We start from the raw sequence: 19068 nt of genomic DNA on the forward strand, positions 1-19068 counted from the left end.
ATTTTCTTCCCCCAAGCCATAAGAACTCAATGCTGACCTCACTAGGGGTCCTCACTGAGCCACACACATAGGCTCCACTACCTTACTGTACTGTATGTAGCATACTGTACCACATACTGTGTCACTGTTCTGGGTTGTTCGGTGTTACCATATTGCTGCACCGTACTGTTGTATGCTGTGCTGTATATCTCACAAACACTACCTCACTTTATTCACATGCCACTTTAATGCACATATCTGTATATACGTAAATAGCCTATCCCATATACTACATAAGCCAATCCCTTTATCTATTTTGTACCCCCACCCTACATTACCCTTGAGTGCTTATTTTATTTTATTCTGTCATTTTCAAAATTTCCAAATCCGGAATGATGCGAGGAAATTGGAACTTTGAGCTACGGAGAGTTTATTGGACGGTTTGAGAATCTACCATTTAAAAAAAAACCAAAAAACACATTTATACGTCGACGTAGTGAGTCCTAAGCTGCGTGTCTCATCTCGCAGACATTTCACCCAGGAGTCCGCCAAAACTTTTTCCGCCATCTCCCTTTCTTACAAACGACACTCTCCCCTTTGCTGAGTATCTAGTTTCAGACTCCCCGCTGTGTGTGCACCAGATTAACCGTTTCGGTGCCGGTTTCGAACTGGTTGCGTAGTTACACCCAGTGCCTTTATACATGTTTTTATTTTGGCTTTGACTGATCAATGAAACTGTATTTCATGATTACCTGCAATATGAGTGATAGTAATCTTTATAAATACATTCATGTAATGATGTAATGATCATAAGTGATAGAGGATCTGTATCTGGATTTGTTGAACTTCGTCACTGAGAATGTCTGTTCACATATGTACAGTAGGTAGATCCAAAGAGGACTAGAATCTAGAGCATGCCTCCTCATGTGTGGAAAGTTCTCCTCTTTGAGGGAAGAGTAAAAATCAAGCAGTGAGACTGATCCAAAGTGCTCTGCCAGAAATGTGTCAGACTGCAGGTCAATGAGTTCCATCTGAACATCACTGGGTGCATTATCCACTCTGCAGGTGAAGGAAGAAGAAACCATGTGTATTTCACTTTCAACTGTTTTAAAGTCTTAAACGCCTTAAAAACTCACCATGCAGTGCTTCTAACATGGTGATCAGTGAAGTGCGTCTGATTGGGAAGACGTGAAGGATTGACAATGGAATTGCTCTCCAACTGAGTAAGGCCACAACATGTAATAACGTGTGACATTTTCTAAACAAGGAACAAAGTTCTGTTATGTGAAAAGAAATGCAAGCGTCAATTCAATTCAATACAATTGAGTAAGGCCACGTGTCTAGCATTCAAAGGTCCTTGTAAATGATTGATATAATTGCTATTTGTATTTTACTAATTTGCAAAAATGATTAATTAAAAGGCTCAATTGGAATTATTGTGAAATGAAATGCATGTAAGCATATAAATGCCAAAACATTGATTGAATTTTGCTCTATACCTCATTGAGCTCCATCGTTAAAATTATTATCAGATATTATAGAGGGCCCTATAGAACTAGAATCATTTTGATTAGCTCTTATTTGAACGTGTCAATCTCCTGAATGTACCTCGTTGTTGAAGCAATGTTCAGAAGTTCAGTTAATGAGTTCTTTGATATCAGCTAGAGACATTGTTGTCAGAGAACCCTGGAGTGTTTTCTTTATGACACTGCTTGTTACTGTGGTAGACCTCTTCTTTCATCTTCTGACAATGTCTGCAGCAAGCACATTAAGCACCCCGTGGCTTCACCGAGGCCCGAAGGACATTTTAATTTGCCTGATATTCTGCTGGGTGACACTCCACTCCTGCATTGCCAAGAAGGTCTGTGAAGACCTTGTGTCCAGTTTGGCTAACATCAGACTGAATAACTTGGGACATTTTCTGAACAACGAACAAAGTTCTGTTATGTGAAATGAAATGCAAGCGTCCTCTCCACCGACAAACATGAAGTGTTTGGCCTCCGAGTGCCACAAACACACAATTGAAATGGGTGTTGTGCTCAGTTGGGGACCCTGGCTAATTGTGCCCCTCTGGACCTGCGTTCGGTGACATCACCTCATCAGGCAAAGCATCGAACTGAATGACTGCAATCACAATGTTTTTCTGCTCCAACTGGTAGCTGCTGGATTGCCGGAAGTCCTGCTGGAAATTATATCTTTGTGATCCCCAGGTGTTGCCTTTGTGTGTGTTCGTAGCTGTTGTTTTATCAATCTGTCTATCCTGATAGTACACAGATTATTAAATGTTCTATAGGAAAGACTACACTATAGTAAGAGTATTGGCAAATTAAAATTAAATAATTTTCAAAATTTTAGGAAATGGTTCGCATAGTTAGTAAATTAAATCAAGTAAGTAGAAACAGGATTAGGTACCTAAAATTCATAGAACAAGATGGTCACACATTCCTTATAACTCTTGCCAGCACAAAAGAACGTTCACTATTTGATTCATGAAATTTGTTTTATTGTTTTTTTTCTCCTCAGGGTCACACCCTGGCATGGCCTTTTCTGAGCTTTTATGGTTATTGTTGTTTTCAAATCGTGGAAAGAGGCAGCAGTCGCCCTGCCATTAGACGAGAGAACATTTTTGTTGCTTTTAAACAAGCTTTTGCACCTGCTCCATGTTGGGTTTGCTGGATTGCAAAACTGTGATGAGTGAGATGGGTTTATGTTAGCAATGGGGTTTGCCCTGCTAGCCCTGCAATATTATGGAGAGGAATTACGTCTTGTCGCATACTATGAGGGGAAACCTGATGCCAGGTTTATTGGGTTGATTACATGCTGTAGCCTCTATCTTGCTACGGAGCAAATCTGCTAATTTCTCTCCGACAACACCCTTTCCATCATCAACATGTGCCACATTCACTTTTCTCATGTCACTTTTAGGTGGTGCACCCCTACTACGGCAGCTAATTTTCCTCCCTCTTATGGAGATTCACATGACTGTTTGGCAGCGATAGCCTTTGTAGCTTCGCCCTGCCCTGCCCGAGCTTGCTACTGAAGCTCTTGAAAATTTAAACTACGAGGATTTATACTCATGAGTACATCTATTGGGAGTATTTCTGTTTTGTCTGTCTGTCGGTCATCTGTTTTTTGTATAAAACAGTGTTTGTCTATTTGTACAACCAGTTATGTTTATGTCTTTTGTATTATTTTGATTCCATGAATGTATGTCCACACAGAATGTGTATTACAGGGTTTTGTTCTGGGTGGGGTTTGACTAATATAGAGTCAATTTAAGACGCTTCCTTTCATTAACCTTAAAGTTATTCTTAAATTATCTGCATCTTAAAATAGAGAGTGCATTTGTCTTTTATTGCAGGCTGTTGTAAAGCAAAGCAAAATGCTATTTCTTCAAGTTAATAGTATTCTACAATTCTTGCAAACGATGCAATTTACAATAATCATTCAGTTTTCTCTGACTGACTTTATTAAAAGTCTTAGACCTTTGTCGAACAGGAGTATAAATATGTCAGTGTGGGATTTAAAGGCAGTGGCTCTTTGACGCTGACTTTTTATGAAACCAGCTGAACCTGTCTGATGAAACAATGTAAATGGTACCACCCTGTTATGCCACACATAGAACCGTGCCATCAAAGAATCACATGAATCACATGAATAGCCTTAGCCTGACACTTAATTTCACACTGCTTGATGGTTACACCTACTTTAACACTTAATTTTACACTTATTGAGTTCTTTCATTTTCAATAAGCCTGAGATCTGTAATGTAGAAGACTGTTTATTATTGCAAGTAATCAATTAATTCTTTGTTTTATTCAAACTAAATCAGACATACGATGCAGATATCGTGAAGAATAGATGACACTTCTGACGAAAGATACTCTTTGTCTCAAGAAAATAAAATGCGAACAAAGTCATGCAGTTTCTCTCTTGACCTACTGTGTCTACAGTATCAGATATGTGAATATATCAATATCTAAACAGAAGAAAGTCATGTTGAAATATTGATATATTCCATTTACATCAATCCATCTTTACATTGGGTAAATGTCTCCGTACTATGATGAAATAAAGTTAAATATTGACGTCTCAGTGATACTTCCAGATAACATCTATACTGAGTAACTGCAGATTGTTGTAATGGAACTGTTATTTACTTCTTGCTGACATTAGGCTAACTTAGACTTAATTGTTACCACTGCTGATCAAATGACTTTTAAAGCTATTGTTCACTAAAAAATAAAGATATTAAAAGATTTCCTTATTTTCACTGAACAGATTGTGTGTCTGTGTGTGTGTGTGTGTGTGTGTGTGTGTGTGTGTGTGTGTGTGTGTCTCTGAGAAACAGTGAATAAAAATAAACAGCCCTATTTTACTAACGTAAAAGCCAAGTCAATATGATGACTTCCTCTAGTTCATTACTGACGGAGGCCACTAGGTGGCACGTGTCGAGGCGCTGTCTGTGGCCAAGCTTATGAAGACAAGTTGATGTTTACTGCCTCTACTTTCCTGACTACAGGTTGGTTCATATTTTATATTTGTGTATATACAAAAGCGAAATTTAAATATATATCCATAGCTTTTTCACACATCTTTAATCATATGCCCCTCAGAGGTGATGAAAGTCAGATCTCTGAGGCGGTTCTCCACCTCCCAGTGCCACTGGAGGGCCTGAGCAAGCAGATCCTCAGAGGTCTTCTGGGCGTGATTCAGCAGGGACGAGGTCTTCAGCTGAACTCCATCACCTGCAGTCCAACATACCGGAAAGACAACCGGAAAGAGATTGTTCTTCCCTCCTTTTACACTAGGTAACAGTCTCCGTCGATTTATCTGATCTGAACCGACGCTGTGGCTCATTACATCCCATAATGCACCTGCCTTCCTGGGATTGCACGGCAAATCCCAGAATTCCATTCAAAACTTTTTCTTTCCAACATTCGGGTTCCCCCATGTCTTTGCTCTGATACAGTACAGCCACTTTCTTTTCGTCAAAAATGCACCAACGGGTGCGCTTCTCTTTAAGGTTGTTAAGCTGCATTCTTGCCAGAAGTGGTGGACACCGCCACCAACAATGTGAGCAGACGAATAATGCTAATACTGTAGATTGGTTGAAATATGAAATTATTATCAAATAAGAGATTTTGTAAACTAAATCTAATCTTAGGGATTACCACTTTAATTACCACTAGCGGAGGTAATTACATGGGAGGAATGGATTATGGGATGGGGTCTAGCTCCCTATTTATCTATCTGGCTATCTATTCATCTATTTAGCTATCTATTTATCTATCCAGCTCTCTATATATTTAAACCATGTTGCTGTTTTCCTGCAGACTCAGAAGAGAACGTCCAAACTCCTCAGGGTCGCCCAGGAAAACTGAAGAAGAAGAACAAACTTTATTTGTCACACAGCACACCACACTACACTACAACACATGCACGCACAAACACACTTTGGATGGTGGCCGGTGAAATGAGGCCTCTGCATTTAACCCGTCCTGGCTTGTCCTTCCTCTGGGGGCACAGCCAGGAGCAGTGGGCAGCATTCATGGACGCGCCCGGGGACCTGGTGATGAGTGTCCATCGCTAGTCAGACGATGATGTGTGCATGTTTTTGGGGGGGGTCCTTACTGACGTTAGGTGGAGGAAACCCCATGTGAGCACAGAGAGAACATGCAAACTCCACACAGAAAGGCTCCTATTTGGGACATAACCCGCCTGGAGCACGGTGCCAACAGCACCCCAGGCAGGAATCGAACCCAGGACCTTCTTGCTGTGAGGCAGCAGTGCAATGCACTGCACCACCGTGCCACAAACAGCCTGCGGCATCATCCTGGAAGAGGCTGAGAGGAGAACCTGACCGCCTCCAGTTTAGAACATCTAATGAAGACCGTATCTTTAGAAAATAGACGTAAATGATTTTAACTGCTGGCGTTTGACTTCTGTCATGTGAAATGTTGCAACTTGTCTGTTAAAACTTCGCTGTTTTTGATATGCTTCCTGATCACACAGTTAAATGACTGAAGCTGTACTATACCTCTGGGTCTTTCAAGTCGTCTAATATCCCAAACGCCATAGAAACATGGCACAATAAAGAAATAAAGCAAACTGATTCTGGTTCTACGACTCCACGCCCTAAAAAAATCCAGCGTGTTATGGTTGAGCCCTATGCCCCAGGGCCAGCACCGGCTATAATGAGTCCTTGACCTGTTCTTGGCAAAAGCTGCTACAGTGGAAAAGTTCCACTGAGGACATCGCCCCTGGCTGGCTCCACCTTCGCCGATTGGTGGTGTTTGGGCGTGGTACAACAATTATAAAGTCGCACGACTCTTCTCCAAAGCACACTCCAACTATCTGCTGCAGACTTGCTATGTAAGTAACTTGTTTTTCTCTTAACAGCTTCTTAAATCTCACTTAATGTGTTTTACAGGGTTTTGTTTTGGGTGGGGTTTGAGTAATTTACAGTAAATTAAAGACGCTTCCCTTCATTAACCTTAAAGTTAATCTTAAATTATCTGCATCTTAAAATAGAGAGTGCATTTGTTTTTTTTATAGCAGGCTGTTGTAAAGCAAAGCAAAGTGCTATTTCTTCAAGTTAATAGTATTCCACAGTTCTTGCAAACGATACAATTTACAATAATTGTTTAGTTTTCTCTGACTGGCTTTATTAATAGTGTTAAACCTTTGCAGAACAGGAGTATAAATACGTCAGTGTGGGATTTAAAGGCTGTGCCTCTTTGACACTGACTTTTTTTTAAACCAGTCGAACCTGTCTGATAAAACAATGTTAATGGTACCGCCCTGTTATTCCACACATAGAACCGTGCCATCAAAGAATCACCTCTGACGGGCATCACTGCCTTGTGGCTGGAAAATGTCGAGGAATGCTTCAGGTAAAACACCTACAGTATTAATTACACTAATTCTTGGGATTATTTCAAAACAGCGCTATACAAAATGATGTTTGAAACTGTTATATCCAATGACGGTGTGTTACATCTATGTTTTTCTAGATAGAATATTTATAATTCACTTGAATACTTTCTGATATTTCTTTGGCGATGTGGTGGGTTATAATAGCTGATATCCTGGCGTCACTGATTTTGAAGTCCCTGTGTTTATTATTGTCGCTAATTCATCTTTATTTCTTTGTGTTTAGATTGGTAGGTAATTTGTGGTCTGTCTGTCTGTCTGTTGTAGACAACAAGAACGCCTCTGGTGATGATGAGGACCCCGAACAGCCTGCGTTAGGGGACCAGGGCCAGTCCGGAGAGCGGCAGGATGGACAGCGCGGGTCCAGTCAGGCTAGGGGTGGCCAGGCGTATCGCGGTAAGGGTCAAGGCAACCGCGGCGGTCGCGATGGCCGTGGCAGCCCTGAATGTGGCCGTGGCAACCACGAGGATAAGGGCAGGCAAGGTGACAACAAAGGTCACCGCCATGGGCACTAAGAGTACAAACTGTAGGTAAGTCAAACTATTTAAAACACCTGAAAATAGAAAGCATCACCATCAATTAAAACACGAATCCTTAAATTACAAGAAGAGGAGTGCAACAAGGTGCAGCTTAAAGTTCACATACTCCCTCTCAGAGGTCACATGGTAGTTTACACTTACAGCTTGACATGTAATTTAGCACTTAGCCTGCTGAGATTTAAGCATAAGAGTTAAATTAAGACTTATCTTCACAAGTAGTGTAGATAAGTGTAGATAAGTGTAGTAGTGTAGCGCTACCTTGACACTTAATTTCACACTGCTTCATGGTTACACTTACTTAAACATTTTATTTTACTTTTAGTTAAACACTAAATTTTACACTTATTGAGTACTTTATTTTTCAATTAGCCTGAGATCAGTCATTTCGAAGACACTGTTTATTATTTCAAGTAATCAATTAATTATTTGCTTTGTTCAAACAAAATCAGACGTACAACGCAGATGTCCTGAAGAACAGATGACACTTCTGAAGAAAGATGAATCACTTTTTGTCTCCTGGAAAAAAAAATTTGAACAAAGTCATGCAGCTTCTCTCTATAAAGTACTTAAGTCTTATTTGTATCCTTACTTGACCTACTGTGTCTACAGTATCAGATATGTGAATATATCAATATCTAAACAGATGAAAGTCATGTTAAAATATTGATATATTCCATTTACATCAATCCATCTTAACATTGGGTAAATGTCTCCATACTCTGATGAAATAAAGTTAAATATAGACGTCTCAGTGATATTTCCAGATAATATCATACTGAGAAACTGCAGATTGTTGTATTGGAACTGTTATTTACTTCTTGCTGACATTAGGCTAATTTAGACTTAATTGTTACCACTGCTGATCAAATGACTTTTAAAGCTATTGTCCACTAAAAAATAAAGATATTAAAAGATTTCATTATTTTCATTTCCTCCGTCGTGTTTATCATCTTTGTCATGATGTACGACAACAAAATAAACAGCCCTATCTAACGTAAAAGACAAGTCAATATGATTTGACTTCCTTTAGTTTATCACTCACGGGGGCCACTAGGTGGCACGTGTCGAGGCTCTGTCTGTGGTCAAGCTTATGAAGACAAGTTGATGTTTCCTGCCTCTACTTTCCCAATTACAGGGTGGTTAATATTTTATATTTGTATATTCAAAAGCAAAATTAAAATATGTATCCAAAGCTTTTCACAAATCTTTAATCATATAATGCCCCTCAGAGTTGATGAAAGGCAGATCTCTGAGGTGGTTCTCCACCTCCCCGTGCCACTGGAGGGCCTGAGCAAGCAGATCCTCAGAGGTCTTCTGGGCGTGATTCAGCAGGGACGAGGTCTTCAGCTGAACTCCATCACCTCCGTCTGCAGTCCAACATGAACCAGAAAGAGATTCTTCTTCCCTCCTTTTACACTTGGTGACAGTCTCCCTCGATTTATCTCATCCGAACAGACACTGTGGCTCATTACATCCCATAATGCACCTGCCTTCCATAGCCATTTATAATCATGCCAAATAAATAGTAAAATGTCACTGATATTTGGTCTTGCCTCAAAATACCAATCCACAGAGTTATGGCTCTCAGTTGAGACGGCTTTTGCTCTCCTGCTATTATTGGCTGAGACCAAACTAGGCAGGGCAGCTGCTCCCAGGTCACAAATTAATTCCACCAGGGGTTGCATTCCACTCAAGTCTGAAAAATCGACCTCCTGCAGAGGAGGGGTCATTTAAGTCACTATTCCAAGTTGCAATTCCAGGCCAGATTCGCTCTTCAATTTTCTTTTTCAAAACATTTTTTTCCAGATTTTTACTTTAAACTAGCTCCAAACAGAAAGTCCATAAACATTGAGACATATATTGCTGAACGCTGCCTGTGACGCCTTTGCATTTATTTATTTTTACTTAACAAAAAATTCCATTCATACAAAAATGATTCATACTATTTAATTGAAATATTTAAGGTATGTCACCTGGAGGTAACATTTTACGATTAGAAAATGAGTACAACTCATACAGAAATGCAAGTTTCTTAAAAAGTAGTCACTGAAGATACGATTTTTTTATTACCAACTAATCTCACGGATTACCACTTTAAATTAAAATGTCATCTAGACCACACAACGATAACCTCTCTTAAAAAAAAAAAACCTTCCATAACAAAACAAAACAACCAATCATAAAACCCTGACGCCACGGGTGGACAGCGGGAGTGAGAGAGCGAGTCCCATCTCAGAGAGTCTCATCCCCCCTCGCCGGACGGACCCTCCACTCGGACCCTCGATCGGCCAGGCCGCTCTCAGGATGCGCCTCCTCGCACTCGTGCTGCCGCTGCTGCTCCCGCCGCGCTCCGCCGCGGGGCTCAACGCGTCTTCCGCCCACCACCGCACTGACGCGCCAATGGCGGTGGTGGAGGCGGACGCGGGCGATCAGTGCTATACCTGCGGGTTCCGGGAGCACAGCAGGCTCCTGAGGCTCCACAGCATCAAGTCCCAGATCCTCAGCATCCTGCGGCTGGAGCAGGCGCCCAACATCAGTCGCGACATGATCCGCCAGCTGATGCCCAAAGCGCCGCCTCTGACGCGGCTGCTGGACCAGTATGACCCGCGGGTGGAGGAGGAGGACCGCGGCACCACCGAGACCATCATCACCATGGTCACCAATCGTGAGTAGAGATCATTCATTAAAAAAAAAACAAAAAAAAAAACAACAACTGTAGAAGTAACTTAGTTAACAGGATTGTACACTGGCAGCAAATGGCACCGATTTCTGTGGCTTTCACTCCACTACATTTCAAAGCAAATATCTTTTCACTTTACTTTTTTTTAAGGCAGTCACGTCACTTTACTTGAAAAATAAGTCTTCATATTGATTTTGTATATATTTGTAAAATTCTAACGACACCACATCCAAAGTAACTTGTAATCAGGATCTGCATGAGCACCCATCTGCAAAAAAAAAGCTACAGTAGTACTTTATGAAGCATTATAGGCTCTGTTATACCAAACACTGCATATGACAAGTACTATTAGTTGAAATACTTCAACTACATTTAAGAGCAAGTACTTTTATACTTTTACTTAAGTAGAAACGTCAATGTGGTACTTTCACTTTGAGTGTAATTTTGTGTCATGGTATTTGTACTTTAACTGAGGTAAAAGGTTACGCTCAGTGACTCAGAACAGAAGTGAGCCCATAAGCACGGGACAGAAACAATCAGGTAAGAATTCAAAGTCCACAATGTTTATTCCAAAAAAAACAAGGCAGGGATCAAAACCAGGAGATCAGTCAGAGAAGGCAAACTGATCCGGCAGAGAATCAGGGTCCAGGGAATCATGGAGCAGTTTGGAGGGTACAGGAGCGCTCAGCATAATGGAAGCGACAACCTGGTAGAGAACGAAGGGAAGTTGATTGGTATTTATACTGAGGGACTAATGAAGGAATGAGCTGCAGGCGGGGGGGGAAACAAGGTGAAGGGAAGGGAGCGACAGCAAAGCTAATTGCAGTAAAACAAAGTGACAGCAAAGTTAGTGACATGGCATGAGGAAATGGCCAGATGAAAATAAAGCACAGATATATATATACTGGGAGATCAAAGAGGATTCATGACATGAAAGGTCTGTGTACTTTTTCGACTACTACAAGTGTGTGTGCCCATGACTGCAGTTCGGCACATGATAACATCGGTAAAAATTTTTACGAATTGTCCTTTTTCAGCCGATCCCATCGCCCAGGGCGACTTGGCCTCGTGCTGCTCATTTAGTCTCAGTCCAAAGATCCAGCCCCGGAACATCATCAGTGCCCAGCTGTGGGTGCACCTCCTGCCGGCCGACATGCTCTCCACCGTCTTCCTGCAAATCTCCCGTCTGAAGCCGAGCAAGGAGGGCAACAGCACGCGGGTTCGAGTCCGCTCGCTGAAGATCGACATCGACACTGGTGCGGGCTCCTGGCAGAGCATTGATATCAAATCGCTGCTTCAAGCTTGGCTTCGTCAGCCGGAGGCGAATTACGGAATTGAGATCAACGCCTTCGACTCCAGAGGGGAAGACCTGGCCGTCACCTCGGCGGAACCGGGCCAAGAAGGGCTGGTGAGTCCTGGGTCAATAACACTTAAACTCCAGATCGGAAGCCAAAATGTCCTTTAAAGCAGTGATTCTCAAACTTTTCATATCAAGGACCTTTAATTTAATACCCATCAGGCTACGGACCCCGTTTGATAAGATTTTGTCTCTGGAAGATTGTTATTGTTAGTTTTGATCTAGGATCAAAACAGGCATTATTGTACATTCTCTACTAGTGCTAAAGAGTTGTATATTTAATAGTGGTGAAGTTTAACTAGTAATCATTTTGCTGGGGACCTCTGGAACCTCTGAAGCCTTAAAGGACCACTGGACCCCAGATCCCACGTTGAGAACGAGTGCTTTCCAGAATTTTGTTCTTTAAATATTTTTATACATACTAGGGATGCAACGCTACACGATATGTTGTCGAACCGTTCGATATGCCCCCTACAGTTTAATACGCACACATGAACCGCGGTATTATGATATCATGGTAGAAGTCCGCTGGTCGCGTTGGCGTAGTGTACGGGTGCAGTCCGGGGTGCTGTAAGTGCTGCTTCCTATCGAATCCACTGTTGGAGCCCAACTTGCGGGGTCCCCGCGGCATTTCTCTATTTTTTTGCGACGGGTCTATTTTCTTTCAACTGCACACAGCTACGCAGCCTTTTCCATAGAAACACGAAATAAAACTACATAGAAATGTATGAGTAAAGCGTGCAATCAATCGAGGTGTCCAGTCAGAAAATAACCCCACTGGGATGGTGGTGTGCCTCTTTATTATGAACTTCTTTTGACCGATTCTTGAATGATTCTTTTGAACGGCTGTTTTGTAGGAATGAAGGGAAGTGAGTCTCGCTCTTCCTTTTTTTTTTTTTTTTTGTCAAGTTGTATATTGTTGTTTGTTTAAGTTGCTGTCATCTGCCACTGGAAAATGTTTCCCCCTTTATGTAAGAGCCTACGCTCCTCCCTTGCCAGGAGGTGCCCTGGCTGAAAAGGAGCGCACCCCATGTCACATCAGGGTCACAAAGTGAAATCACACACGCACTGCTCTGACTGAGTGTGGCAGTTTCGCCTGCCACACTCCAACCAAGTGGTGTTTTCAAGGACCTCTGACACCAAAGACAGTGTTGTAGACACAGGTTGATTGTAGAGAGTGGTCTAGTTGGAATAAACCTAGGAGCAGATGGACATGTGTCCTGACAAGGGCTCCTCTCTTGAGTGTGTGTGGGGATGGGGGTTTTACCTGTTGCTCATTAGACCAACCAACGATCAACAGATATACAGCCACTCTGATCCTGGGTCCCCAATTATCTAGATCCATCCCCACGCCACAGTGAGGTTTTATTTCAATAAGTTATTTTAGTACTATTATTAATGTATGAAAAACCCAAATACTGTTTATACCTGTTCTACACAAAAATAACAAACTATAGTACTGGTTTTATAATTTTTTTTTATTGCAAAACTTTTTTTTACATTTTATACACAGGTACTCCTCACTTAAAAACCTACCTGTTTAACGACCGTTCGGACTTAAGACCAGATCTCTGACCAGTCGGTATTGTGCGCTGAGTACAATACCGCGTCGCACTGTGTGCGCGGCGTCTCAGTGTCAAACATCTCATCGCGCATCACCGTTCTCATTCTCAGTCTCGTTTACAGAGTCTGTCAGTATTCACTACACTAGCGTTCGCAATGGCCACGCCCTCTTTCCGTGAAATAACACCGGTCCTCGCTTTTCGACCAATTCGCTTAACGACCTGGTCCTAGGAACGGAACTCGGTCATTAAGTGAGGAGTACATGTCTATATATATATAAATGCAAATTAATATTTGCATTATCCACTCTCCTGGACACCCCCCCTCAGGTGTCGGATGAACTTCTGCAAATTTTAGCAACCCACCAATTAACTTGTACCTCTGTCTCCCAGCTCCCACCACAGTCATACACACAGAGTGTTACACTAGTTATTTGTGGCAGACAATTATAAAATAATGTTTTGCACCTTTTAACTATTTCTTTTCTTAAATATAAAGATACCGAAACAATACTGTTACGTGGCCCCAAAACCGTTGTACACACCGAACCGTGAGCCCACTGTACCGTTGCATCCCTAATACATAGGTAATTTCATACAACTCACTGAAAATGAATGAGTTAAAATGAAAACAAATCACCTTAAGATGTCTTCTGTAAGGACTTCTGTAAGGTCATTCTTGCAAAATAACCCCCTTCAGAGTGATTTTGCGATAATGACCAGCTGGCTGCACATTATCCCTTACTTATTCAATGTATTCTTTAAATATTCAAATAATGTGGTTATTGTGGATACCCCCCCCCCCCCCAGCAACCGTTCATTGAGGTGAAGATCCTGGACAACCCCAGGAGGTCGAGGAGAGATTCAGGCCTCAACTGCGACGAGGAGTCTGTCGAGAGTCGTTGTTGCCGCTACCCACTCACTGTGGACTTCGAGGAGTTCGGCTGGGACTGGATCATTGCTCCCAAGCGCTACCGGGCCAATTACTGCTCCGGGGAGTGCGAGTTCATGCATCTCCAGAAGTACCCTCACACCCACCTGGTGAACAAGGCCAACCCCAGGGGGACGGCCGGACCCTGCTGCACCCCCACCAAGATGTCCCCCATCAACATGCTCTACTTCAACAGCAAGGAGCAGATAATCTACGGCAAGATCCCCTCCATGGTGGTGGACTACTGTGGCTGCTCCTGAAGATGGATGGAGGGATGGATAGATGGATGATAGATAGAGGTCATGGATGGATGGATGGATGGATGGATGGGATACCCTTCATAGTGGTGGACCACTGCGACTGCTCCTGAAGGTAGATGGAGAGATGAATGTAGATGGATGGATGGATGGATAAATGAATGGATGGATGATCGATCGTATAGCTCATGGATTGAAGGATGGATGGATGATAGATGATGAAAGGATGTTAGATGATGGATGGATGATAGATAGATGAAGGATGGATAGATGATAGATAATGTATTAGATTAATAGATGTTCAAAAATGGACGGATGGATGATCGATTAATTGATGGATGGATGGATGGATGGATGTATAATGAATAGATGATAGCTAGATGGATGGATGATGGATAGTTGGGATGGATAGATACAGTATATAAATGGATGGATAGATAGATCGGTCGTTTAAGGCTGGGGCGATATTGACAAAATCAAGTATCCCAATTCGTTCTTAGGACGAACACTTCGATATCAATAATTGGATGATTTGGGGGACGAGTATTGACACAAAATAAATATACATTAGTAATCTGGATATAATGACCATTACAGCTAGAATAGTTTATGAAGTTCATGAAGTTGCATAACTTTACTGTAATTCAGCCTTAAAGACATTTAACTATTTCGTAATATTATGACAACCAAAATCCCAGACGATATCTAGACTCATATCACAATATCGATATTATAACGATATATCGCCCAGCTCTAGGATGGATGGATGGATGGAAGGATAGCTTTTCCCAGAAACGTCCTGTCCCCAAGAGACCCTCGTCTTCCATTCCTGCCGGGGGCGGGGGGGTGCTCACACATGGCCGGATATTTGGAAAAACATGAACTGCATGACTCTAAACTGAAAATCAGCTCTTCTTCACCCCTGCGCTTGTTTACAGACTGCTCTCTGGGACCTGTTTTCAGGAACATTGGAAGAGCTGTGAACTCTGAGAGGATCGCAATTAAGTAAAATTTTCACGAACAAGGAATTTGTCATGGTGTAGTTGGTGCATTGTAACGCAAAAAAGATCAATGACAATGAAAACACAGTAGCATTGAAAAATAATGGATAACAGTCTGAAAAACAATAAATACTATATATACAGAATCTACAAAACATGCTCTACGCACCAGATAAAGAACACAACAGGCTATGACGGGGTCTATGTGGCAGTAACGATGCAGGTATTGAATGGGTATGAAAATAAATATGAATATGAATACTGTTGGATATTTCTGTACATGATAAATAAAATAATGTTTACAACAGTATGGATGGATTGAACGCAGCTAATAACTGATAGACTAACTTATTATGGTGTTATTGCAGAATATTGCAGTTTATTATTGCACAGGTTGCAGTGTGTGTGTGTGTGTGTGTAAGAGCGTTTTGTGTGTTTGAGACGCCCATGAATAACCCAGCATCCTTAAGATTAAAATAACAAACCCAATCGTAGAGACGTACTCAGAATTTGATGTAACTATCGGCAAATGTAACCTCTGTATTGAAGTGATCGTTAATTCCTGAGTTGTGTTATTTATTTTAGAAATCTGAAAATCTGTCTCTCCCTCGTTTTTCTCTGTTGGCTACCGTGGCTGTAGATGGACACACTAGTTGTGTGTGTCTTTATTCTGTGATCTCAGGTCGCAGCGTCCAGATGTCCTCCTCCGTCCAGTTGCGGGTCACAGATGTTGTGACCCACATCTTCCCCTCGTTCCTCCAAGGGAACACAGAGTTCTGGACGCAGTGAACCACAGTTGTGGTTTCACGCTGTTGGAGGGAACGCTGTTAACACAGCAAACAGTGATTAAGAAAGTGAAATAGACATAAAATCTAGAAACTAGAAAGTGACCATTGAGTAACACCTAAATAAATAGTTGTTTTTTGTTTCTGAACTCTAAAGGGTGTGTGTGCGTGTGCGCATGCATGTGCGCGCACGTTGGGCCTTCTTTATTATTGATTGTTGCTTAAAGCTGATTTTTTGGAAGTACGAGCAAAACTGCAGGACACTTGCCATTTGATTGTATTATGTCTGAGACATGGATCAATATGAAAGATTCTGATGCCAATCGCTCCGTTCGACACCCAATGATCGAAAAATACAGGAGTTCTCCTTTAGTTTCAAACTAATGAACATGAATGAGCATTTTCTGAGGCTCCGTAGACTTATTCTGCCCAAATTATAAAACATATTGTAAGTCTATACCCAATTCCACATTGTAGCAGCGGCCAGTCAATAGGGGCGCACTCGGAGTGAAAAGGGATTTCCCAAAGGGTTTTTAATATCAAGAGTTAATCACAACATTTTCTTCCTATTTTGTCCTAATTTCCTGTTAACCATTTTTTTTAATCTATGTTGTTGGTCTGGGCGCATTTTCAGTGTGTCCATACTGGCGTTCAATGGAGGGGGTGTGGCTTTGCTTTCTGGTGATGTATTTGCTCCACTCTGATTGGCTGCTGCAGGGAAACACCTTGAGTGCTGCTTCAGACTCAGCCACTGGTCGGCCAACTTGGCACTACGAGCCAAAAGGAAACACGTTTGAACCGCTAGAACGAGCAAATAATCAAGAAGGACATACTTCTAACAAATCGGATTGTGGTACAGTAACTTTGCTAGAAATGACGACTTCCACAAGCACTGGAGCCGTCAGTCGAAAAGGAGTGTTGATTCTGTCTGTTGACTGTCCATCTAGGTATCCAGCACTTTAGAGAGATTACGAAGGATCAGGTAGAAACATCGCCTCGTCTGTTTCCTTTTCCATTTTATATAAATATATACCATACTGTGATTTCATGAAATGCTTATTTCTGTGCCATTGTTCATGGATCTAGGAATTTATTATCTTTTTTACCCCTTTGCAGAGGTTCTCTCCCTTCCCTGTATGAGCTATCAAACACTGTGGAAGACACGGTCATCCAGGGGAACGTGAAAGGATGGCTGCAGAGGTACAGTTTCCAAACTAAATTCTATGGTCTTCATCAACATTTTGCTATTGATACATGCACCATTCTCAGATTAATTGATCTTCATGAAATTATAGTGAACTTTGTTAATATATGTCCCATTTCACAAGTTGACTTAAATGTACTTTACCCAAGAGTCATGGAAAAAATTGCTGCCCAAAACGAGAGGAGCCAGGTGTAGAGCCACGTTTTGGCCACAGGGTAGCGCTGCTTCACATGGACAACAATATTGGAAACCATCAATCCAAAGTTAATATTGTTATTTGTGTTCAATTGAATAGAATTTCTATATTAATAATAATAATAATAATAATAATATTTTTTTTTCTCTTTTTTTTTTTACCTGTGCTATCAGCATGCTGAGCATACAACACAGTTGTATTTGTATGTCATTGCTTCTAGTTGGTCTGCAAGTGGCGGTCAACTCCTCAACCTGCAATGCAACTCTTCATTCTTTATTTAATCATCAAAAACTCTGTCCTGTGGACGACCTTTGGGATGACAGGAGCATGGCTTTTTGTTACACAGAACCGCCACCAATCCCCCTCTTTGGGTAACTATCTTACCTTGTTTTCATCTATAAACAACTATTCACTTCTCCAAGAGGGGGGGAATGCTGGTGGCAGAACTTTTTTAAGGTTTACCCTGTTAAATTCCCCAGCCACCGACACAGCCGCATCGGGATGTTTGTTTTGAAGTCCACACGATACATCATATAAGTCTGATGGTGCTGTGTCGGTGTCTGCTTGTGGTGTAATATAAACGGCTGTGATGATGACCATGCTGAATTCCCTGGGGAGGTAGAATGGACGGCATGAGATGGTCATCTGTTCGAGGTTCCAGCTCGAGTGGAAGAGAGTCTTGATGTTGTTGGGGTTACACCAGCTGCTGTTGATCATGAGGTAGACACCTCCACCCTTGGATTTCCCGTCTCCTTGGATCTGTCGGCGTGGAACACGGAGAATGACTCAGCTGGACGTATGGCGTGGTCCGGCACCAGCAGGCTCACCCATGTCTCCGTCAGGTAGAGGATCCAACTGTTTCTTCCGTCCTGTTGGAATCTGATCCTCGCTCGGAGGTCATCCAACTTCTTTTCCTTACCTTCTCCAGTGGCGCTCCCGTGGAACAGCGACTCCATTGTCTCTCAAAGTTGTTCTTTCAGGGAATTTTTTTGTATCCATGAGTGCATCGCGATCATAGGAGATCACTGCTGAGTTTTTTATGGACATGACGTTGACGAAAAAATACAAAAATGTGCATAATCTACACAGAGCGTTCGCACAGGCAACCACAGGGTGCGGTGCCAAGCAGCATTTATGTCATAGTTATGGCAGTAAATGAGGGAGAAAAGGAGAGGGATGTAACCAGGAGGGTGTTGGGGGTGTGCTCAAAGCGAGTGTGTGTGTATGTGTGTGTGTGTGTGTGTGTGTGTGTGTGTGTGTGTGTGTGTGTGTGTGTGTGTGTGTGTGTGTGTGTGTGTGTGTGTGTGTGTGTGTGTGTGTGTGCGCGCGCGCGCGTGTGTCCACTGGTGAGTGTACGGGACTTGTCCCAATTAGTTCTGGTGTGTGAGGTCGGTATTATATCGTAGCCCCTCCAAGCAGCGGAAAAGGCTTGGAAGCCACCCTTAAGGCCTGCAGCCATACAGACACCCCACGTCTGCAGGAAAGTCCCGAAAATGAAAAGCCAGGCCCTGCGCCGACTAACTGACACCTGCCCAAAGCAGCCTCCAAGGGGCCCCAGAGCACCCAGTTGTGCTCTCCGCAGTCCCGCTGGGTCACACTTGATTCCCTGTCTGTCTGCCTCTAGCTCCCTCTGTCCCTCTC

At 42.3% G+C, this 19068-nt stretch overlaps 1 protein-coding gene and 1 long non-coding RNA gene across 2 annotated transcripts; both read left to right on the plus strand.

The window, feature by feature from the left end:
- The first annotated feature begins 6293 nt into the window (after positions 1 to 6293).
- Positions 6294 to 8382, plus strand: LOC307244589. Its single transcript, XR_013844652.1, has 4 exons — positions 6294 to 6354; positions 6802 to 6875; positions 7183 to 7445; positions 7904 to 8382. It is a non-coding gene; the product is annotated as an uncharacterized lncRNA (long non-coding RNA).
- A 1376-nt stretch (positions 8383 to 9758) lies between these two features.
- Positions 9759 to 15473, plus strand: LOC307247736 (growth/differentiation factor 8-like; the record flags this gene model as incomplete). The annotated part of the gene is made up of 3 exons (XM_080023859.1): positions 9759 to 10119; positions 11172 to 11542; positions 13864 to 15473. The coding sequence occupies 3 exons, from the start codon at positions 9759 to 9761 to the stop codon at positions 14242 to 14244; spliced, it is 1113 nt and encodes a 370-aa protein (XP_079879985.1). The 3' UTR covers positions 14245 to 15473.
- Positions 15474 to 19068: the final 3595 nt, after the last annotated feature.

The sequence above is a fragment of the Zeus faber genome (assembly GCF_960531495.2).
Source record: "Zeus faber genome assembly, chromosome: 2".
NCBI lineage: Eukaryota > Metazoa > Chordata > Actinopteri > Zeiformes > Zeidae > Zeus > Zeus faber.